General features: G+C 36.7%; 1 protein-coding gene across 1 annotated transcript in view; it reads left to right on the top strand.

Annotated features, from left to right (window-relative positions):
- CCDC151 (Coiled-coil domain containing protein 151) overlaps positions 1-21972 on the top strand; it is a 33290-nt gene that overhangs the window by 9611 nt on the left and 1707 nt on the right. Inside the window, exons 3-7 of the mRNA XM_072528652.1 lie at positions 3107-3379; positions 13618-13719; positions 15533-15721; positions 21065-21365; positions 21775-21952. Coding sequence (XP_072384753.1) covers positions 3107-3379; positions 13618-13719; positions 15533-15721; positions 21065-21365; positions 21775-21952 — 1043 coding nt within the window. The remainder of the gene's footprint in view (positions 1-3106; positions 3380-13617; positions 13720-15532; positions 15722-21064; positions 21366-21774; positions 21953-21972) is intronic.

The following is a 21972-nucleotide window of genomic DNA, read 5'->3' as shown; positions in this document are numbered from 1 at the left end:
TTGCAAGACAAGCATTTATAAAAATGAAATAAATGTTTGTTAATTGAGACCTTCCTCTGGAGCTGAGGATAAGAGCCTTAAGATGCTACGTGTTATCGACTTTGTTGTATGGAATGAAAAGCTGGACACTAAAAATTGATAATATAAAGAAGTTTGAGATGTGGTGCTATAGAAGGATTTTGAAAATACCATGGACCCAACGAGTTACAAATGCAGAAGTGTTAAGAAGGCTACAAAAGGATCGTGGCGTCATAAAGCACATCAAAACAAGAAAACTGGAATATTTAGGCCACATTACCAGAGGTGCGAAATATGAGATATTAAAGCTCATAATGCAAGGCAAAACCAAGGGTAAAAGATCCATAGGAAGACGAAGAATTTCCTGGTTAAGAAACCTAAGATAGTTATAGTTGCAGCTCAGTAGATCTTTTCAGAGCACCCGCCAATAAGATACGGATAGCTGTGATGCTAGCCAACCTCCGATAGGAGAAGGAACTACAAGAAGAAGAAGAGAAGACTAATTAATCACGTAGCTCTATCCGAAAAAACTTAGTTCAAATCGACAGAAGGATAAACATTATCCAGTGTCAAGCTTCAGGAATTGACGTAAAAAACCGCTTTTTTGTGACGCTGTCTGTGACGACGCCATTTGTGACGCTAGTTCCGTGACGCTCGTCTCAGCATTTTACTGTAGAGAAAAAAGTAATAAAACGCCAGTATAGAAGCTCGCTTCAAAAATAATATCGATGAAATCAGCATAATTATGATGGTAGCCTCCCACAGCGCATCAGCATGCTAAGGGGATAGGGTGGAGCAGAGCCTGAGAAGCATTGGGGCTCGGAAGATTTATTCCTGATTTTCTATACCCAATCCTCCCCACCCCGATGTTGTATGTGCGAATATCCAAATGGGTATGCAAGTCTCTTCAGGTTGGGATTACTACTTTTCGGTCATACAGAAATTTGCAATTTGCAAAGCGAATTATAGCCTAGCCTAGAAGATCCAAATTATTAAAAAAAAAAAAGCTAAAATTTTTGCAGCCAGTGTATTTAACCTACAGGAAAATAATAAAATTGTTATGCTTTCAATTAAAGACAACACTTAATAAATAAATAATGTATACTATAAAATTGACTTTCTAATTTGTCTATTTTATATTCTTGTTTTACTAATTAATCGTTAAGTTTATTGTGTATAACTAAATTATTTCTTAATATTTTTTATACATCCTTATTTAAAACAGTGTTTTTCTCGTTATTAATAAATATTTATAAAAATAATAAAAGATAACAGTAATTATTGTAGAACAAAATGATTACGAATAGAAAACATTTTATGACTGCCGAAATACTAAAAAATGGAGGATAGCTCATCATCGTTATCTTCAATACCATCATAATTTAAACAATTGAAGAAAATGAGATCTCTTAGAATTTGAATGACTTCATCACTACAATTCTTTTATAATTCTACATAAAAATAAAATTGGTCATTCTTCACAAATATTCACTAAAATTTCTATTAACTACCCTGCGGAGTCCTACCGCGGGCATAAAGTAGTACCTGGACTCCGTGGAGCACTCTTTGAGTTACTTTACCCAAGGAATAGTAACTTATATTGATTTAGTTCAATGACAAGACAATCCCTGCGAATAAAAACGTTCATCGTTGACGTACATCGAAAATTTGAAAGAAAAATTGGAAAAAAAAGTGAAGCTTCAAAGTGATAAAGCCAAGGCCAGGCTTGACATACATGCTACTGGTACAACTTTCGAGAGAGGTGACCCAGTATGGACCCAATTTCAATCGTAAGAAAGGACTTGGTCCGAAACTTCAACGAAACTTGGGAGGCTATTGCACTGTCTTGAGGAAAATAAACGTTCTAATCTACTGTATCCAGTTTTCAGCTAGAAGTAAACCCAAGCTAGTTCATAACGAGAGATTAGCTCCATACCATGGAAATGATCCATACTGTTGGCTCCAGTCGGTCCCTAAAAGACAAGTTATTCGAGATTAGTTCAGTAAAAAGAAAAAGTATTAAAAATCTTGAATGTTCGACATATCATCCAAAAATGTAAATAAATATAGGAAGTTGACAGTTCAAGTAACATTATTAATTGTTTGTTAGTTGATATGAGTTGATTTCAATTATTCTATATATATATATATATATATATATATATATATATATATATATATATATATATATATATATATATACCCGGTATTTAGGCGGCACACGCCCTTCCGGTAGGGATCTATGGAGGAGTATACACCGAGCTGGGGATTGAACTGACATCTCTCGCAGTGAAGCTAAGGAGAAGCCAGCCGCCCAGCCCGCTTGGCTATCCGATCGATTTCAATTATTCTAATATTAGAAAAAACAGTTAAGATTTGATTTCACGTACAGTGCGTCTGTATATCCGCTTATACGTATTTCATCCTAAAAGGAATCGACGGAGCGACTATTTACAAACGCTCTGAACGTGAAAACAATCTTTCCTGTCGCCGTAGAAGCAACACTAAAATAACTTCGATATGGACGCAATAGCGACATCTGATCATAAATCCGGATACTAATTGTCGAAACCAAATTCAGATTTCTGCTTTAATCTGTGCCTTCTAAGAATTGTAAGGCAAAACACAAAGATGTAATTAGAGACATGGGGAAAAATCCTTAGCGAATAATATTCTCTTATCCCCTTTAGTATTTGTCCATCTTCTGATCTGTCGACATATATTTCTACTCACAGGTATGTAAACTTTCCAACCGTTTCAATGTCATATTAATGTATAATGTTTTATGAGACTATATTTCTTCTCATGTATCATTTTTTTTTTCTGTGTTAACTTCCAGACCTAGCCTTTTTAACTCGCGTATGTTTCCTGTGCTCCTGTGGATGTTCTACTCATAATATTAATATCATCAGCATTAGCGGCCAGTTGAACCAGTCGATCTGAAAATAATGCTAATTAGCGAAACTGTATAAAAGCAAATTTGTATAACAAAGTAAATTGTTATTTTCTTTGTCGTTGTCTTTTATTTTCCAGTCTTTTCTTTCTTTTTTTCTATTCTATCTGGTTGATAAATTGATCTTTTCCAGAGGGTCAACGAAAAGCTCTCTTCGAAGATTGCGAGGCTGAAAGGAAGTCAAATATAGACGAAATTGTGAAGCTAAAAAAGGAGTTGTCGCAATTAGTGGTAAACCTTCACGAGAGCAAGAGTACGCAGACGAAATTCCGATTGAAAAACAAAACGTTGGAGGGCGTCACCGGGTCTTGGATGGATAAATCTCCGCAGGAGGTGATGGATCTTCTTGATACGCAGATCATCGATAAGACTAAGCAGTTCGATTTGATGAGATATCGTACCAAACAGGTAAACCATATTTGTAGTTTTTAATATTTTAATATACGTACTTAATAACATAGTTTCAGCAAGATTTCAGGCCTTTGACTTTAAACATCTAAGTGGAAATACCGTAATGTTTATTTAAATTTACACTCTTTTAAATTTACAGTAACACTATAAACACAATTAATTTATAACATTTATTTACTTAACCGTACAAACTTATGTTTTCGGCTAACTTCTTAATTTGTAATCACTTTTATTTATATTGTTCGCTGCAATGTTCCAAAGGTTTCTAGAATCCTGGTGACGTCAGAATATCGTAGATCTTTATCGAAGAATATCGTTAGCTCGAATCGTCGAATTCCGCTAGGGAACACCTGCTGTGGCAGGAAGGACTTGAGGTATCAATAGTATTAAAAATTAACTTACTTTTTTAATAGCATATATAACAGCGAAATGTTGCTACTAAATTGACTGAAATCTACATTTATAGACAGCTCTTCAAAAGAAGCACAAAACAAAAAGTTGCGAAGATCAGCGCACATTATCTTTAATCAGTCATGCTACAAAAATATTTATGCCAATAATATTTGGTCGGATTCAAGGGAGGTGTGAAAAGTATCTAAGTATTGCCCAATATGGCTTCCCCTTGCTATTTAATCTCCGAAAAAATCGTTGGAGTGTCCTTTTAGGGGCGTTAAGAAGGTGGCACGATAAATGGAATCATCGTTAATAAGATATTTGGACGACAAGATATGCGGACGATACTATGATATTAGATGAATAACTATCAGCACCAATAAATATACTGTTGTGAATTTATTAAAAGGTTCAATATTTATAACACTTACGGATTTAATTTATTTCTTTATTTATTTTAACTTATCTGACAATAATTTATTATATTCGTACGTAACAAATTCGCGAGCGCGGGTGTTGAGAATTAACTGGCCCTCCATATAAAAATGTTGTATTTATATACGAAATCCTGATATACTGGAATAGTCGAGAACATCAAGTTGGAGAATTCACCATAATTTGAATCTAGACTTCCACCGAAATTTCTACAATAAAACAGAATAATTAGTCATAAAAGTTAGGCCAGTATATTTATCGTAACATTGCCCCCCTCTTAAAAGATGGTTCCTCCTGGAACCTTGTCGGGACTGGAACCGGAACTGTATGCTAGTATCGGCAACTGGACCCTCTTTTACAACTTCCAGTTGTATAAAAATGACAAGGGACGGTTTTCTCTCCGCACCAGTAACTATGCGGATTGCAACAGACTAACACCTGGACTTCGGTGTCTTTAAAGATCTCCTCCACCATATTTCGGATAACCCTCCAATCTAATTGGCGGCACTCCAACTTTGGCATGGCTAACTTTTGCACGTCGGACTCTAGTACGTGCTCTCTCAATTGAAGTAAGGCTTCCCATACATCTCGGTAGGTAGGTTGGTCACGGGCAGTGTCTTTTGTTACCAGGTAGAAAAGGTAACGTGATGCATCTTGGAGTTTCAAGGTTTTACCGGGAGCTGGCACCTGGCATTGAAGTTCTGCAACTCGACCAAACTTCCTTCGAAAGACGGATGCCAACCCTGGTGCGTCTTTGATACTGGCCGGGATGGTAAGGGCCAGCGAGTAGTCATCGGGGAGCGCGAGTAGATCTTGCTTTTCTTCAGTGGTAACACCATGTCTCGCTTTACCGGTACCTCCATAGGCACCCATGAATTCCTCAAACGTGAGGTCAGACACATCGTGGACTTGGTTTACTTCCACTTCTTCATCTACGTCGTGGTCACCTTCGAAAGACGCCAGCCGGTTATGATGTACTATCATCGGCTTTCCCTTCGGAATCTTGCTTATTCGGTAGATGACATCGTTGATCTTCTCCATAATGAGGTATGGACCTTCCCAAAACTGCTGCAATTTGGGAGAACAACCTTTTCGCTTCTTGGGATTATACAGCCATACTTTGTCGTTCTTCTTAAAGCAACCCTTTTCGGCTTGTGTATCGTACCGTTTCTTCATTCGGTCGCTAGCGATCTGAAGGTGGGAACGGACCAACTCATGTACATCGTCCATTCTTCTTCGTAATTCGATCACATAATCTTCACCTGCTACATCTTCTCCAGGTCGACACCCAAACTCTAGATCACAAGGTAGTCGCATTTCGCGTCCGAATAGGACTTTCGCTGGTGTCTGGCCTGTTGATTCGTTAACAGCAGATCTGTAGGCCATTGTGAAGAACGGAAGGTATTGGTCCCAGTCTCGCTGATGATCGGACACCATCTTTGTCAAATATTTGCCAACTGTCCTATTCATCCGTTCTACCATACCATCAGATTGCGGATGATACGCGGTAGTTCTTGTTTTCTTCATGCCTAGTCTATCACATATTCCTTGGAATAGATCACTTTCGAAGTTCCTGCCTTGATCACTATGGATCTCCAAAGGCACTCCAAATCGGCTGATATATTCTTGGATCAACTTATCTGCAACGGTGGCGGCCTTCTGGTCTGGAAGTGCGTAAATCTCGACCCACTTAGTGAAGTAATCCATTACTACCAACATGTACTTGCCCCCATTTTCACTTTCTGGAAATGGCCCTGCAATGTCCAAAGCTATTCTTTCAAACGGGCTTCCAACATTATATTGTCTCATAGGAGCTCTCCTTTTCCGGTGAGGCCCGTTACTCGTAGCACAAATAGTACATTTCTTACACCAGTCTTTTACATCGTCGGAACTGTTCATCCAATAAAACCGTTCCCGAATTCGCTGAAGGGTTTTCCTTACACCAAAATGCCCTCCCGATGGACTGTCGTGTAACTGACGAAGTACTTCGGCTATTCTGCTCTTTGGGATCACCAACTGTCTTCTCTTCTCTGAACCGTCATCATTTTCCAGGACTCGTTTAAGCAAGCCATCTTCGATGATAAATGAGTCCCACTGGGCCCAATACGTCTTAACTACTGAGCATAGGTTTGATATTTCCTGCCAAGGTGGTCGACGGTTTTCCTCTTTCCATTTTCGGATTTTCTGTATAACTGGATCTCTCTCTTGTTCTTCCCTTATCTTAGTAGGCGTCCAGTCGTCGTTGACAATCGTCGTTCTTAGCACTGCTGCTTCCTTGGATTCCGTTTTGTTGCAGTGGGAACACTCTGCGGGGCATGGCCTTCTGGAAAGAGAATCAGCATTTCTGTGGCTAACTCCGGCTCGGTGCTCAATCTTAAAATCGTATTCTTGGAGTCGTTCGATCCACCTGGCTATCTGACCCTCTGGATTCTTAAACTGCATCAACCACTTAAGGGCGGCATGGTCGGTTCGGATTAAAAACTTCCTTCCATAGAGGTATTGATAGAAGTGCTCTACTGATTTAACTACTGCTAGAAGTTCTCTTCTCGTGACGCAATAATTCCGCTCAGGTTTTGAAAGAACTTTACTAAAATATCCGAGGACTCGTTCCTGTCCTCCTTGAATCTGAGACAGCACTCCTCCAATTCCCACATTACTTGCATCCGTATCTAAGATGAACTCTCCTTCTGGCAGTGGATACCCCAAAATTGGTGCTGTTATTAAATGCTTTTTCAACGTTTCAAAGGCATTTTGGCAGTCTATATCCCAGCGGTATTCTCTTGCTTCCTCTGTAAGTCGCGTTAATGGCTTAGCGATATCTGCAAACTTCTTAATAAACCTCCGGTAGTAAGTACATAGTCCAAGAAAACTTCTCACTTGATGTTTGTCAGTTGGTTTTGGCCATTCCTTAATGGAATCGATTTTTCCCTTATCCACGGCCACTCCTTCTTTACTGACTATATGACCCAGATAATTGACTTTACCTTGAAATAGCTGGCACTTCTTGGGGTTTAGCATCAATTGGGCAGCTTTAAGTCGATTAAAAACGTTTTCTAAATTCCTCAAATGATCTTCGAATGTCTCCCCCAAGACGATTATGTCATCTAAATAAACCAGGCATGTTTTCCAAGATAACCCTCTCAACACATTTTCCATAAGCCTCTCAAATGTCGCAGGAGCATTACAAAGTCCAAATGGCATAACGTTGAATTGCCACAATCCAGATCCTGTGGTGAAGGCTGTCTTTTCTTTATCGACTGGGTCCATTTCTACCTGCCAGTATCCAGACTTCAAATCTAAAGTAGAAAACAATTTACTTCCAGCCAATGTGTCCAATGTGTCATCGATCCGAGGCAGAGGATAACTATCTTTCTTGGTAACGTTGTTCAGCAAACGGTAATCCACACAGAACCTCGTCGTTCCGTCTTTCTTCTTAACCAGGACCACCGGAGAGACCCATGGACTCGTAGAAGGTTCTATCACCCCGTCTTTCTTCATTTCCTGAACAATCGTTTCAGCTTCCTCTCTCTTCGCCTGTGGTAATCGTCGAGCTGTTTGACGAATTGGCTTAGCATTACCAGTATCAATTTTATGCTTAACAACGGTAGTTCTTCCCGTCTTTCCTCCTTTCGGTACGAAAATATCACGATACTGCCGCAGAAATTCCCTTAATTTTCTTTTCTCCATCTGATTTAGAGACTGTCCTGCAACTGCAACCATTTGGTCGAATTTGTCGTTGGAATTATCAGATGTTGTCGCCTGACGGATTATGGATGTCACAGGTACACAAGTTCCTACTTTTGTCTCTTTCTTTATGGTCACTGGGTAGTCGTTGACATTGATAAGTCTCACAGGAATTTCTTTAGCCGAAGTCACCAATTCCTTTCCAATTATGATTCCACGACCAACCTCATCGTCGTGGTTCCAAGGCTCCATCATAACAGGTCTCCCTTCGTCTACAATTCCCTGTAGTCGCGCTACTATGATCGTTTCGCTTCTCGCAGGCACGACTGTATCTTCTGTAATGGCTGCTTGCACAGTGTTGTCATTATGTGGATGGAGAAATACCTCCTCGTTGCCAACTTTGATTACCTTATTCTTAAAATCCAATTGGAATCCATGCATATTCATTACGTCCATTCCTAATATAACATCCTCTTCGATGTCAGCAACTATAACAGTATGGACAAACTTTTCTGCCCCAATTCCCAATTGTACCTGGATTTCTCCATGAATGTTGGCATTTTCACCTGTAGCGGTCCGAAGTCGTAACCTCGTTGGTAACAGTTTCTTTCGGCTGTTTATAACTGTCGGGCGTATAATGGTTCTGGTCGCTCCGGTATCCACCAACAACGTATGCTTTTTACCATTTATGTCTCCATCTACATATACACTATCTTCACGACATTTCAAAGAAGCTATTAGTATAAGAGGGTCTTTGGAAGAGTTCCGGGTCGAAGCTGCCTCCCTAGGGTTGACTCGTTCTGGTTTTCCTGATGGTGAGTTTCTTGATTTTATGGTCTTCTTTTTCTTGCATGTCATGCTTTTCATCAAATTAAAGAGCTGGTCAAGTTTATCTTCATCTCCTTCCTCTTTTACAGTCCTAACTTTACTGTACCCGCCAGAGGCCTGCGTAGCTGACTCGTATTCGAGGGCGGCGGATAAGACATCAACCAGCGTCTTGTGACGAGCTAATCGTAGTGTTCTCTGCATTTCATGATCACGAAGACCATCAATAAACGTTTGAACGGCCAATTTTTCCATCATGTCTTCGGGAGCTGTTGGATAAGCATATCGTACTAATCTGGCAATATCTACCTCATATTCTTGAAGAGCCTCATCTTTCTTCTGTCTACGATTTTTAAGCTGCGACTGATATACATGCTCCAAATGTTCGTGGCCATATCGCATATTTAACCTCTTCTTCAGTTGTTCGAAATCATCGGTCTCCTCTACTGCTATGGTCTGAAGCACATCTAAGGCATCTCCTCGAAGAGCGATAGTCAGGTTTACCGCCTTTTCTTTTTCAGACCATCCATTTGCTCTTGCGGCTGATTCGAACTGTTTCATGTAGTTGTTCCATGATGATCTTCCGTCGAAAGTTGGGACTTTAACATGAATAGAACCTCCACTTCCTTCAAATTTCGGCCGTGTCTCCAACTTAAATTTCGTCTCGTCTTCTTTTATCTCCACTGTAATCGGATTGTTACCTCTCTCTGCTGTCCCTGTTTCTTCCATCTTCCTTTCCATCTCTTTAATCTTTTCTTCGAAGGCTAACATATCGGCAGCAACTTGGTTTTTTAACGAAGATATTCTATCGTCCAGGGCAGACATCTCAGAAGTGACTTTGCTTTCTAAAGAAGCGATGTCGCCGGAAACTTTCGAAATATCGCCAGAGACTTTGTTCTCTAATTTCGAAATCGATGAGATGACAGCATCATGTTTGTCTTCAAATATATAAGTCTCTGGATCTAGTCCTTCTTCTAGCAAAGCGTTCTTTAGTCGTTGGACTAACTCAGCCTTTTTTCCGGTAGAAGCTAATTCTCTGTCTTCTAGATGTCTTCTTAAAGTAGTCACTGTCAGCTCATAAATCGTCGTCATTTTCACAATTTATTTTATATTCACTTGTATTATTATTATAAGTCTAATTTATGTTCGACCCCACACCTGACACCATTTGTTGTGAATTTATTAAAAGGTTCAATATTTATAACACTTACGGATTTAATTTATTTCTTTATTTATTTTAACTTATCTGACAATAATTTATTATATTCGTACGTAACAAATTCGCGAGCGCGGGTGTTGAGAATTAACTGGCCCTCCATATAAAAATGTTGTATTTATATACGAAATCCTGATATACTGGAATAGTCGAGAACATCAAGTTGGAGAATTCACCATAATTTGAATCTAGACTTCCACCGAAATTTCTACAATAAAACAGAATAATTAGTCATAAAAGTTAGGCCAGTATATTTATCGTAACAATACTATCAAAAGAAATATACTAAATATACTATACTAGCTCACGATACTACTGATATAACCGGCAAATCACAACAGAAAGATTTTTGGGGTTTTTTGATATTAGCGGAAATAGATCTGCAGATGCTCTATATAGTTTAATTACAAACGTTCTTGAGTCATCTTCTTCTTCTTCTTAGTCGTTAACCTGATGCAGGTATCGTGATATCATGAAGCTATTAGCTAAATTTCCCAATGTTCCTCCACTTTTTTCTATCTTCTGCCATTCTAGCACATTCTGACAATGGAGCGCCAATGGTAGCAACAATATGGTCCGTGTATCGTGTGGGAGATCTACCTCTATTTCTTTTGCCTTCTACTTTTCCCTGGATGGTAAGTTTTATGGATGGTAAGACCATTTCTTCGAAGCACATGTCCAAAATAGCTTATTATTTGTTCTGATATTTGTGTTCTTAGTCTTTTCTTTATGTTTAGCTGGTCCAGTATGAATTCATTTGTTCTTCGGGCCACCCATGGTATTCTGAGCATTCGTCTCCAGCAGTAAATCTCAAATATATCTATGTTCCTTTTGTCTTTCTCAGTAAGGGTCCAGCATTCCGATGCATAAGTAAAAACTGGAAAAACTAGACTTCTTACTAGTCTCATTTTTGTATCGGTAGTTATTTCATGGCTTTTCCAAATTTTTGTTAATTTTGCTATAGCGCTTTTTGCGATTGCTGACCGCCGCTTTATTTCTTCAGTACAGCCTCCTTTGTTGGTTATTAATGAGCCCAGATACACAAATTTATCTACAACAGCGATATTGTTTATCATGACCTCATGACCAGATGATTTTGATTGTTGTTAGCTCTGTCAATTATCATGATTCTCGTTTTATCTCTGTTTATTTTAAGGCTCATCGTTAAGCTTACGTCTTCTATCCGTTGTAGCAGGTGAATCAATTCAGCTTCAGAACTAGCGAGTATAGTAGTATCATCTGCATATCTCAAGTTGCAAATCTTCTTCCCGCCAATGGTGATGCCACCGTTCCAGTCCTCAGTAGCTTTCCGCATTATCCATTCACCATAGATGTTAAATAGAATTGGGCTTAGTATGCAGCCTTGTCTCACGCCCTTTGTGACCCTGAAACTATCGGTTAGTTCCCCATTTATTCTAACTCTGGCATAATTGTTATTGTACAGGCTTTTAATTAGCAGTATCAGATGATTGGGGACTCCCATTTCAGACAAAACCTGCTACATTTTACTCCAGTTGACCAAATCGAAAGCTTTACTATAATCTATGAAGCACAAATATGTTGTGATGTTGAATTCTCTAGATTTTTCTACAATCTGCCGTACGTTTAAAATTTGTTCTCTAGTACCACGTCCGGGGACGAAACCTGCTTGTTCCTCCGCAATGTTATGTAGTAAAAATGGCTTTATCCTCTCGAGAATTATGTGTAAGAGTATCTTACTACAACGCGCAATTAGAGCAATTGTGCGATAGTTGCTACATAAACCTTTCGCTCCCTTTTTATGTATGGGAATATATAGTGATTGTGTCGAGTCCTCAGGCCATTTACCTGTCTCCCACACTCTTTGACAAATTTGATGTATTATATCCACTCCAACGTCATCTAGGGCACAAATCATTTCAATATGTTCAATATCTTGAGTCATATGATTACAAAAATAATTTATTGCTCAATGTTACGGTGGTGCTAGTGTAATGACTGGCTCTTTAAATAGCTTATATATATATATATATATATATATATATATATATATATATATATATATATATATATATTTATAAAATTGTATGTGTCGCGTGTCGCTTACCCACATACTAAGGTCACGAGCCGCCACTGGTTAGTGAATATACTGAGGAAATTATAAAGCAAGAATATAATAATGGATATTCTTCTTCCGTTTGTAGTTTCTTCTCCTATCAGAGGTTGGCTAACATCACAGCTATCCGTACCTTACTAGCTGCAACTATACCACTCTCTTCTTAGCAAGGAAATTCTTCGTCTTCCTATGGATCTTTTACCCTTGATTTAACCTTGCATTATGAGCTTTAATATCTCATATTTCGCACCTCTGGTAATGTGGGCTAAACATTCCATCTTTCTTGTTTTGATGGGCTTTATGACCTCGCAATCCTTTTTTAGCCTTCTTAACACTTCTGCATTTGTAACTCGTTGGGTCCAGGTTTTCCATATTTTCAAAATCCTTCTACAGCATCACATCTCAAATGATTCCAACTTCTTTATATTATCCACTTTTAGTCCAGCTCTATTATCCTTTTTAGTGTCCAGCTTTTATCCTCATCTTAAGGCTCTTATCCTCAGCTCCAGAGGAAAGTCTCGATTAACAAACATTGTTTTCATTTTTATAAATGCTTGTATTGCAATTTCAATGCGTGTCCTTTATGGATATTCACTTTATTTTAAATATTATTAAAAATGTTATATAATATTCTGAAACATATATTTAACTCCCAGCTGGTATTACAGCCATTTAAATAAAAAAGAGTACCTAATTTGTGTCTCTAATTTTATTCGATGGTATATCCCAACTGCAATAAAATCCACATATTTTATAAAATTGCTAATGTTGTTAATAATTTTACGTACATATAATACATTCATTATTTTATATAATAATTACTATTAAAATTAATAAAACTATTAATATTCATCATTTTTATAATGGGCTATTATAAAAGTGGCCATCAAAAATGATGTAGATCCACTGAGAGGTTTTAAAACAGCATATGGCATCATAAAAGTTTGTCTAATGTATTTAAATTGACTAAATAACAGACGATTATGCAAAATATTTGAATTTTTGTGAAATTGGGATTTCGTGCAGTTAGCTACTTCATGCGAAAGAACACTTTTGGATTTAAAACTCTCAAGAGAAAATCAAAAGTAGGATATTGAATCAATTAAAGTTATTAGAATACCACTAAAATTCCATATATTAAGTCTCTCTATTAAAATCAGTTAATAGATAGATTTAATATGGAATTTTAGTGGTATTTTAATAACTTTAATTGATTCAATATTCTGCTTTTTATTTTAAAAAAACATACAGAAGTTAAAACACTTCACAATTGTATTTAGGTATATAAAAACATACATAAAAACAAACTTTTACAAGTGTCGTCAAAATTTATACAGTAGCATAACGTTTTCGATCTAATCAGATCATCTTCAGTGCCTTATGTACTTGAAGCTAACAATGAATTTGTGGCTATGACATCCATATATGGGTTTACATCTTTCCAAAATTAAATTATATGGTAATTTTGTATTTGTTATTCTTTTTTATTACAGGTTCTATATATTCTTCCGAAACGTAAACAGTCATTAGGATTTTTCCAATGGCTCGTACTCAATAATGATTTGTATACATTTTCTTATGTTTCAGAGAAGAAAGTATCTGACGGAACTGGCGGCGAAATATCAAAAGCTGCTCAATAAACACGATAAAAGAGAGCTCAGTAAAAAGGTGGAAATACCAGTAAAGAAGGTAAGCTAAAATCGCTTCTATTCAACATTCTTTTAATTTATACAGTTTTTTAACACTAAAACTAAAAACACAATTAATGTATAACGTTTATTATTTGACAGTACAGATTTATTTTATCGACCAACTCTCAATAATTTAATTCCTCTCATTTATATTGTACGTCTATGCTTTTAGAATGTAATAGAAATCGTAGACGTAGACGTAAGATTAGAACATCGTACAATCGGGGATCAGTAGCGTAGCTTAAGCATAACAACATATTTTAATCTTTAAAAATAACTTTAACAATAAATTTAACTCTCTAAATACAGCGTTGTTAGGTATTCCTCGTTCTTCCTCTTTCGGGACATCCCTCGTTGTTAATTGTTCAGGATTTTTATATCTTTATTATCAATGTCTTTACTCTAAATAATGTTGTGTCAAAACATTTACGAATAAAGCATGTCCAGCTTACCTAGTACCTATCGCCCTAAGCACACTGAATCCGATCTGTCTCCAGCGTCTACCAACAGATGGTCTCGTTCGGTGGTATTGGAATTAGCTGGATGAGTAGAACTCACCGCTTATAATTTTGGGATCTACGCTAATTCTAAAACCTAAGCACCCAGGAAATTGGAAGAGTGTACAGTCTTAGGAGAGTTCCAAAACCTGAAAGGATAGTAACTGTACTGGTGTGCGACTCAAGAGTTCCGAAGTAAGAAACTAAAGCTCGAATATGGCACACACTTCCGATCACGTACAACCTGTACAATCAGCAATCACTATTCGCCGAATTAGAGTACGTGCTCTAAGAAGTGCTCGTATTACTGATTCAACGAACATGGATTCCCAGCTCTATCAAAGAGGAGGTTACTCATTAATGACCGTACTTAAATCAAAGAAGCGAGACATGGACTCTGAACAAGCGGGAAACGACAAAATTACTGGTACCGGAAAGAAACATACTGCGTACTATGCAGGCCTTGCAGAGAAGAGAAAACAGGAGAATGGAGAAGAAGACACAATGATGAACCCCAGACAGTATATGGAGATGAAAACATAGTACGCTACATTAAAGCAAACCGAATAAGATGGGCGGGCCACGTACTAAGATCGAGTGACGAAACACTCCTGAATACCACATTCTGGGAAAGGCCTGATGGCAGAAGGTCAGTTGGTCGCCCAAGAAAGAGATGAAAGGACGCAGTAGCCAGTGATCTACGCAAAATAGAAACACAGCAATGGGAAATAGCTGCTCAGGACCGACAACAATGGAGGAAAATAGTGAACGCGGCCAAGACTCACATAGAGTTGTAGAGCCAAATGATGATGATCAACGAGGAGGTCTGTACTAGGACGGTTTTTGTGCTAAGGTGAAACACGACGTTAACCCAGAAGCAAATAAAACTAAAGAAGGTCTTACAAGAAATTTGGATGAATCAAGTGCAAAACACAAACTTCAGCCAATTACGTCTGGCGAACGACGGGCCAAGCAATACCACTTTGCAGAGCCAAGAGATTGTTCGATATTTTTCGGTAGCTTTTTTGATGAATATGGTCATAATTATCTGTTTTTTGCTTTTGCAATCTTTTATTTTTCTTTCTACTTTTCTGTCTGGTTTTTGTACTTCTTTAGCTAGCCTTTTACTTGTGATCTTAGCTTTATTAACTCCAATACCTCCAATTTATACTCTGTTTCTTTGGATATTTGTCATCCACTGAGATCTTTTAGTGTTTTACCCTTTCAGTCGATTTCTTTATTTATTGTAATACAGTAAGCCATTATAGTATGGTTTGACACAACACTACATTATCTTATTATTTATATTTTTAGAGTACTACGCAGTTACAAAATAACATACACGCTATGGATGTCCAGATCAGAGAAGCCATGCATGTAAAAAACAGATATTCAGATATTTTTAAGTCGCTAAAAACAGACTCAGACAATTTTGAGGGGAATATTAAAAAGCTGGAGGAAGCTTTGGATGTCCAACGAGTTGATATAGAAAAGCTTCAGAAGGTAAACACAAAAATATCCTTAATACTGTTCTGAAATTATTTGCTTGTGCAATTTTGTCGGAAATATAATTTTGATGTCGATATTGAGAAAAAATTATGAGTTTGATAAGTTTTTTCCTAGTTTTCCTCATGATTTACAAGGAAATAACTAACAAGAACTTTGTGCTGTCATATTTTTTTCTTCTTCTCTAGATGCCGTCTGTTCTACATCAGTCGTAGTGCAAATTGGCTTATTCTTCATCTTTTATTGCTTATTATTTACCCAGATAATTTATTTAAATGTTTACAAACGTAATGTTCTCGAAATTTATTTTATAACCTGACTTTTCAAAAAATGAAGCTGTTTTTTATATTAAAACAAATATATTCGAACAGTATCTGCCAATCACCAAGTTCTGCCATAGTTGCCACATTGTGTTGAAGGTTCGCCTGTAGAACCTCGATTGATATCATTGAGATCTCATTGGATACAAATCTCATCGTATGGTGAGCCAATTGTGGTGAAGCTGTCTGGTGATTTGCCGATTGAGCATGTATTAGGTGTATATGTGTGTATACAGTACGTTCAGTTTTGGATTAGATATTGCAAACTACATATTCAATAGGATTGGCAGGGCAGACATTTTGTAGTTCGTTAACACTCGGTGGTAAGCGGCTATATATTTATTTCTTTATTAGCACACAAAACCACTTCTCAATTATCATTTTTGACGGTTACATCTGTTGGAAGTCCGAACTAGAGAAGGTACACTCGCCTTGTTGCGAAATTTATTATTTAGTACCGCTTGCAGCTTATCCGTGCCATTGAGGTATACCCTGAATGCCAATAGAGAGGCAGGCGGACACCGTTATTTCTTTTCGAAAGTAATATTCTTAATGCAATACGGCAACATTGTGAAAACTCACCCACAAATAACCATTAAATCTGGTGGGTGGTAGTATTTCATGAGCGTACCGTCAGGTAACATCATGGCATCAAAATCAACGTGCAGTACATCTGTTAATAAACAAAATAAAAAAAGTTGGTTATCTGTGAGAGAAAAGCAAATGATAAAATCGGTTTATGAGGGATTGCGTAGAACATCTCCAGATATGCTTATAGAGGACGTCGCGGCATTGTCTGGAGATTTAACGAAAGTATCGGCTCGTACGGTTTTCCGAATAATTCAAGGTAACAAACCTATCCAAAAACCAATCCATAAAGGACGTGCAAAAATTGTATTGGACGATAGTACAAAAAGTATAATCCGAAGAAAAGTTCATAGATTTTATTTTAGGAACGAACTGTCCACGTTAAAGGCTATTCAACGAGAAGTTAATGCAGACGCAGATGATACTTTAAATAAAATATCCATGAGAGTATTACAAAGAACTTTATATGAAATGGACTTTCGGTATGTGAAGAGAAATCGGAAAAGTTTGTTGATCGAGAGAGACGAATTAGTGATATGACGGAGAAAATTTTTGCAAAAAATTCGTGATTTTAGGCGACTTGGTAAAAAAATTTATTATACGGACGAAACGTGGTTGAATGAGGGTCATACGAAATCCAAAGTATGGCAAGACTTGAATATTAACAGTGCGCGACAGGCTTTCATTGAGGGACTTTCAACCGGCTTAAAAGCACCCTCGGACGAAGGAAGACGTCTCATTATAACGCACATTGGAAGTGATTCAGGTTTTTTACAAGATGGTTTAAATGTGTTTACCTCAATCAAAACGGGCGATTATCATGAGGATATGAATTCGGATGTGCTTGAAAAGTGGTTTTCGTCTATACTGACTCTTGTAGATCCTGGTTCGGTAATTATAATGGACAATGCACCTTATCACAGCCGTCGTATGGAAAAAATACCGACTTCTGCATCTCGAAAAGCAGATATAATAGATTGGTTAAGAAGTAAAAATATAGAAAAAAAGAGGTTAGTCTTTGTATGTGGGTATATTTTATAATACAATAAATTTTATAAAACAATAAAATATACCCACATACAAAGACTAACCTCTTTTGTTATACGTGGTATACAGCCAGCTACAGGAATTATTTTCCTTGTGGATTTTATTTTAAAAATATAGATTTTGATGAATCCATAATAAAGGTTCAATTACTTGATATAGTGCGCTAACATAAGAGTTCATACATCAGATTTGCAGTAGACGAAATGGCACGCGAGCATGGCATCACCGTATTAAGAACTCCACCGTATCATTGTGAATTGAATCCCATCGAGCTAATATGGGCACAAATAAAAAATGAGGTAGCGCAAAAGAATACAACCTTTAAATTAAAAGATGTCAAATTATTATTAGACCAAGCCATACAAAATATAACCGCTTCCAACTGGCAGTCATGCATTAAACATACACAGAAAGAAGAAGATAAAATGTGGGACGTAGACACGCGTGTTGATGTTCTTATCGAGCCCATTATCATTACTCCAGGAGAAGACAGTAGTGATAGTCAATTAACAACAAGAAGTGATTCAGAATCAAAATATTTCTTTAAAATAATAACTAATAGGTACAGTTCTAGAGATTTTTTGTTGCTACATTCGGAAACTACCTGTGAGATCCTTCGTCCTACCTGGTTATAATTTTCTAAGTAGATATGTACCTAATAACTATATTATTATTATTATGGCAAGTTTTTCACAATTGTAGTGTAGATTAGGTTGCTGGGTCTAGAATTATTTTCTGTAAAGAAGTTGGTATTTATATGTGGATATGAATGTTATTTAAAAAAAAATATTGTACATTCTACCGATCTCAAAGTCGATCACAAAGCGACTAAGTTATTTCGAAACTATTACCTATTTACAAATTCATTCACATTTACTTTAAAGTCTCATGTAGAAATTGATTGTAAATAAAAGTTCAAAAGAAAAAACAAGGTTGTTTCGGGAATTCTATTATTTCCATTTCAATCGTATTTAATTGGAAATTTCCAGGTATTATATTTGTGTTCTTGGAAATTGCTCAATTTGAATGCTACGTCGTGTTTAGTTTAAAACGTATATTATGACTAACGAGGGTTTTTCAAAAGGTTAATCTGACAATTCATCTACAGTTTGATGTCTTAACGGTGGAAAATTTTATAAAAAGCAGTGGAAGATATTCTATTGGGGAAATGCAAGGCGATACAATAGTTATTAGTTATTCTTACGTTTACTACTAAAAGTTTCGTTTATATTTTTAAGTTATTTTCTTTCTAGTTTGTTATGAATTTAAGATATTTATAAATGATAGGTTTTGTTTATTACAAATTATTACGAACCAGAAGTATATTCGTGACATTTCATTATTATAAAGGTGGGTACACATATGCGAGCCGAACGGTATGCGTACAGTACGCGTACAGATCCTTGAAAAATATTCTACATCGTACTAATCGCATACTTATCTCGATCCATGGAAAGCGACAAACCAACAACGAACACACATGTGCGAAATGATTCATTTTATTTATAATTTGGGTACTGATTTATGTTCCTGTTTTTGCTTGTTTAACAAAAATAAAATTATGTACAGTAATCATCGACGTATAAATAAAGATTTTATCTTTATTTATATCAGTTTACTGTTTTCTCACGTCTCTCTAGGAAGGAACACGTCATTCACACAATGTCGATTTGATGACACAATAAAAATGTTCGCTGCGTCTAGTAAGCGCCGTCCAAACTGAAAGCCGAGCTTCCTTTGAAGTCGTGAAATAAACCGCAACAATTTGGTTCGCGACGAGTCACGATGAAACAGTACGCAAGCGGTTTTTTCTGCCGTACACATTAACGAATATAGCGTTCACAAACGGTTCGCGAACAGTTCTGCTCGCAAATGTGTACCCGCCTTAAGGGAGAACGTTTTGGATTTAAAATATAATATAATTTAGCACCTCGACACCGTAAGGTACAAAAGTACACAATTAATTGTTAAGACGTAATATTTTGAATATAATATTTTTACATAACATTTTAACAAAATATATTTAACATAAATTAACAATTTTATCGTGGACGCAAAAATATTTTTATGTGCAAGTTTCCTATTATTTTCCTTATTTTAAAAATATATACGCCACCATTGAACTACACGCGTCTCTCATCTCGGACCCCTCGAGGATCTATCATTTCTAAGCGATAACCTGACAATCCTATTGAATTTATAGTATAGAGCCCTAGACAGAAAACGAAAAAACAGAAACCATTGAGTAACATATAACAACGCAAGGAATATGCATCTCCGTCCGTCGATTTTTGTTTTGCTTACGTATACGCGGTTAATTTCTTATAACATAAACTCGATAAAAACACACTGACCATTATAAGGCGGTGCATTTATATCGGTTTTTAATATTGTGAACATTTTTTTGTAGTTGAATTAAAAATAAAAGCGCATATCTTTAAAAAGATAAACCAAAAAATATACTCTTATTGAAAATAAAAAATAATTCCCAATAACATAAGAAATAATTCTTTATGCCCTACAGAAATTATTCAAATATTTAATAGTGACACTTCTTGAGGGTTACATTTTCTGCAATTTTTGAGGCAATAACAACTCTCAAAATTTTTAACAATATTATGAACTGACTGTACGCAAGGAATTGGTCCCTCCTCAAAAAACACAGAAAATAAATCTACACACTGTTGTCCAGAATCACCACCATAAAACAATATATTGTTTACAAAAATAAATTAAAAATCTACGCTCTTATTGCTTTAAACAACCACTGTATAATGACAAATTATTGGCGACGGGGCAACGGACATTCGTGGAAAGTCGACGGCATGCAGTGTTGCCATTTATAGCGTGTATATCTAATTTAAAACTTTACGTACTGTATCTATTTTGTGTTTGTGCTAGTGTGTGCGCGTATTTGTGTCATGTTCAATCAACAAATCTACGGTGAACAACATAGTGGTAGCTCCTATATGTTTTCAGTTGGTCTAGGGGTTTTTATTTTTTTGTATCTTATTGACACCTGTGTTATTCTCTCCTGTATATTTCTAGGATGTTTCCTATCAATCATTGGGACGTGCTGGGTCGTATATTATGCTGGTACGGGGCTGTCATGATTGGATATTGATTAACAGAGTTTGTCAACACACAAAATTTAATTTTTTTGACTAAAGTAATGGCTAACTAATGGTCCACTTGACCTCAAACGTAAGTGCTTTCTAAATAATTTTAGGAGTTTTTATTAGTAGCGCCACCTATGTCAGGCCTTCACTCATTGAGCAATCTTGTATATTAGTGTCTACTTTTATTAATGTTTCAATAATTCACAAGTTGTTGTTTTTTTGTTCCAATTTATAATTTATTTTTCTATCTTCCAAATTCCTTTCAGGTGATGGATGAAGCCAGTCGCATGCGATCACTAGCTCGCGGAATTCTGTTGAAAGAAGAAAAGTCAGTAAACGACGCCGTTCTCCACAGAGAAAAAGAGGCCGCAGAGGGACGAAGACTAGTAAACGAGCGCAAGCAGGAACTCGAGAGATTAGAGAAGAAAATCTTTTTAGGTGGGAAATTACCTGTGCGACCTGAACCCGAGGGAGCAGAAGATGCTCAAGATGAAGAAAAATGCCCTACGCCTCCTCATCCCGTCGAGGTGATGACGCAAGCTTTTGAAATTTTGAAACAAGCTACAGGTATACATTATTTCGTTGAAAGGTCGTTGAACGTCATCCAATTTTGACGCTGTCATTTTTTCACATTGTTGCCGTTTTGTCAAGTTAATAGAGAAAGTAGGGAATTATGAAATGATGTAAAATTTCAGGTTATTATTATTTTAAAATCTCCAACAAATTGCAAATGAGAAAAAAAATGCATTATTAATAGGAATTTTGTATTGTTGATGATTAAATCAATTTAGGCGAAGAGATAAAAGGAGCAACGCCGTTTCACGTAAGTGAAAATGCCGAGCTTTAGACTTCTTCTTTGAAGTCTCCATCGGAACTTCTGGGTTTCAGTCCTCTGAACCCTTAGTTCACTTCATTAGTACACTGTTTACAGAACTACTGCTAGATTGCCGTATAAATATTGACTTGTTTATTTTAGGTGGAACAAGTACTGAGGAAGTACTGGAGAGATACAAATCTCAAAAGGAAACCGATGAGAAACTAATGCATTTACGAACAAAAACAGAAGAAGAAAAGAAAAAATTGGAAAGGAAAATGGAATCTTTAAACTCAAAATTGGATTCCTTTAAATATGCCGAAGCCAAAGAAGCTGAAAGGTAAAGAAAACGAAAATTAA

The sequence above is a fragment of the Diabrotica undecimpunctata genome, chromosome 4 (genome assembly GCF_040954645.1).
Source record: "Diabrotica undecimpunctata isolate CICGRU chromosome 4, icDiaUnde3, whole genome shotgun sequence".
Taxonomy (NCBI): domain Eukaryota; kingdom Metazoa; phylum Arthropoda; class Insecta; order Coleoptera; family Chrysomelidae; genus Diabrotica; species Diabrotica undecimpunctata.
This window is presented reverse-complemented; position numbering and strand designations above follow the sequence as displayed.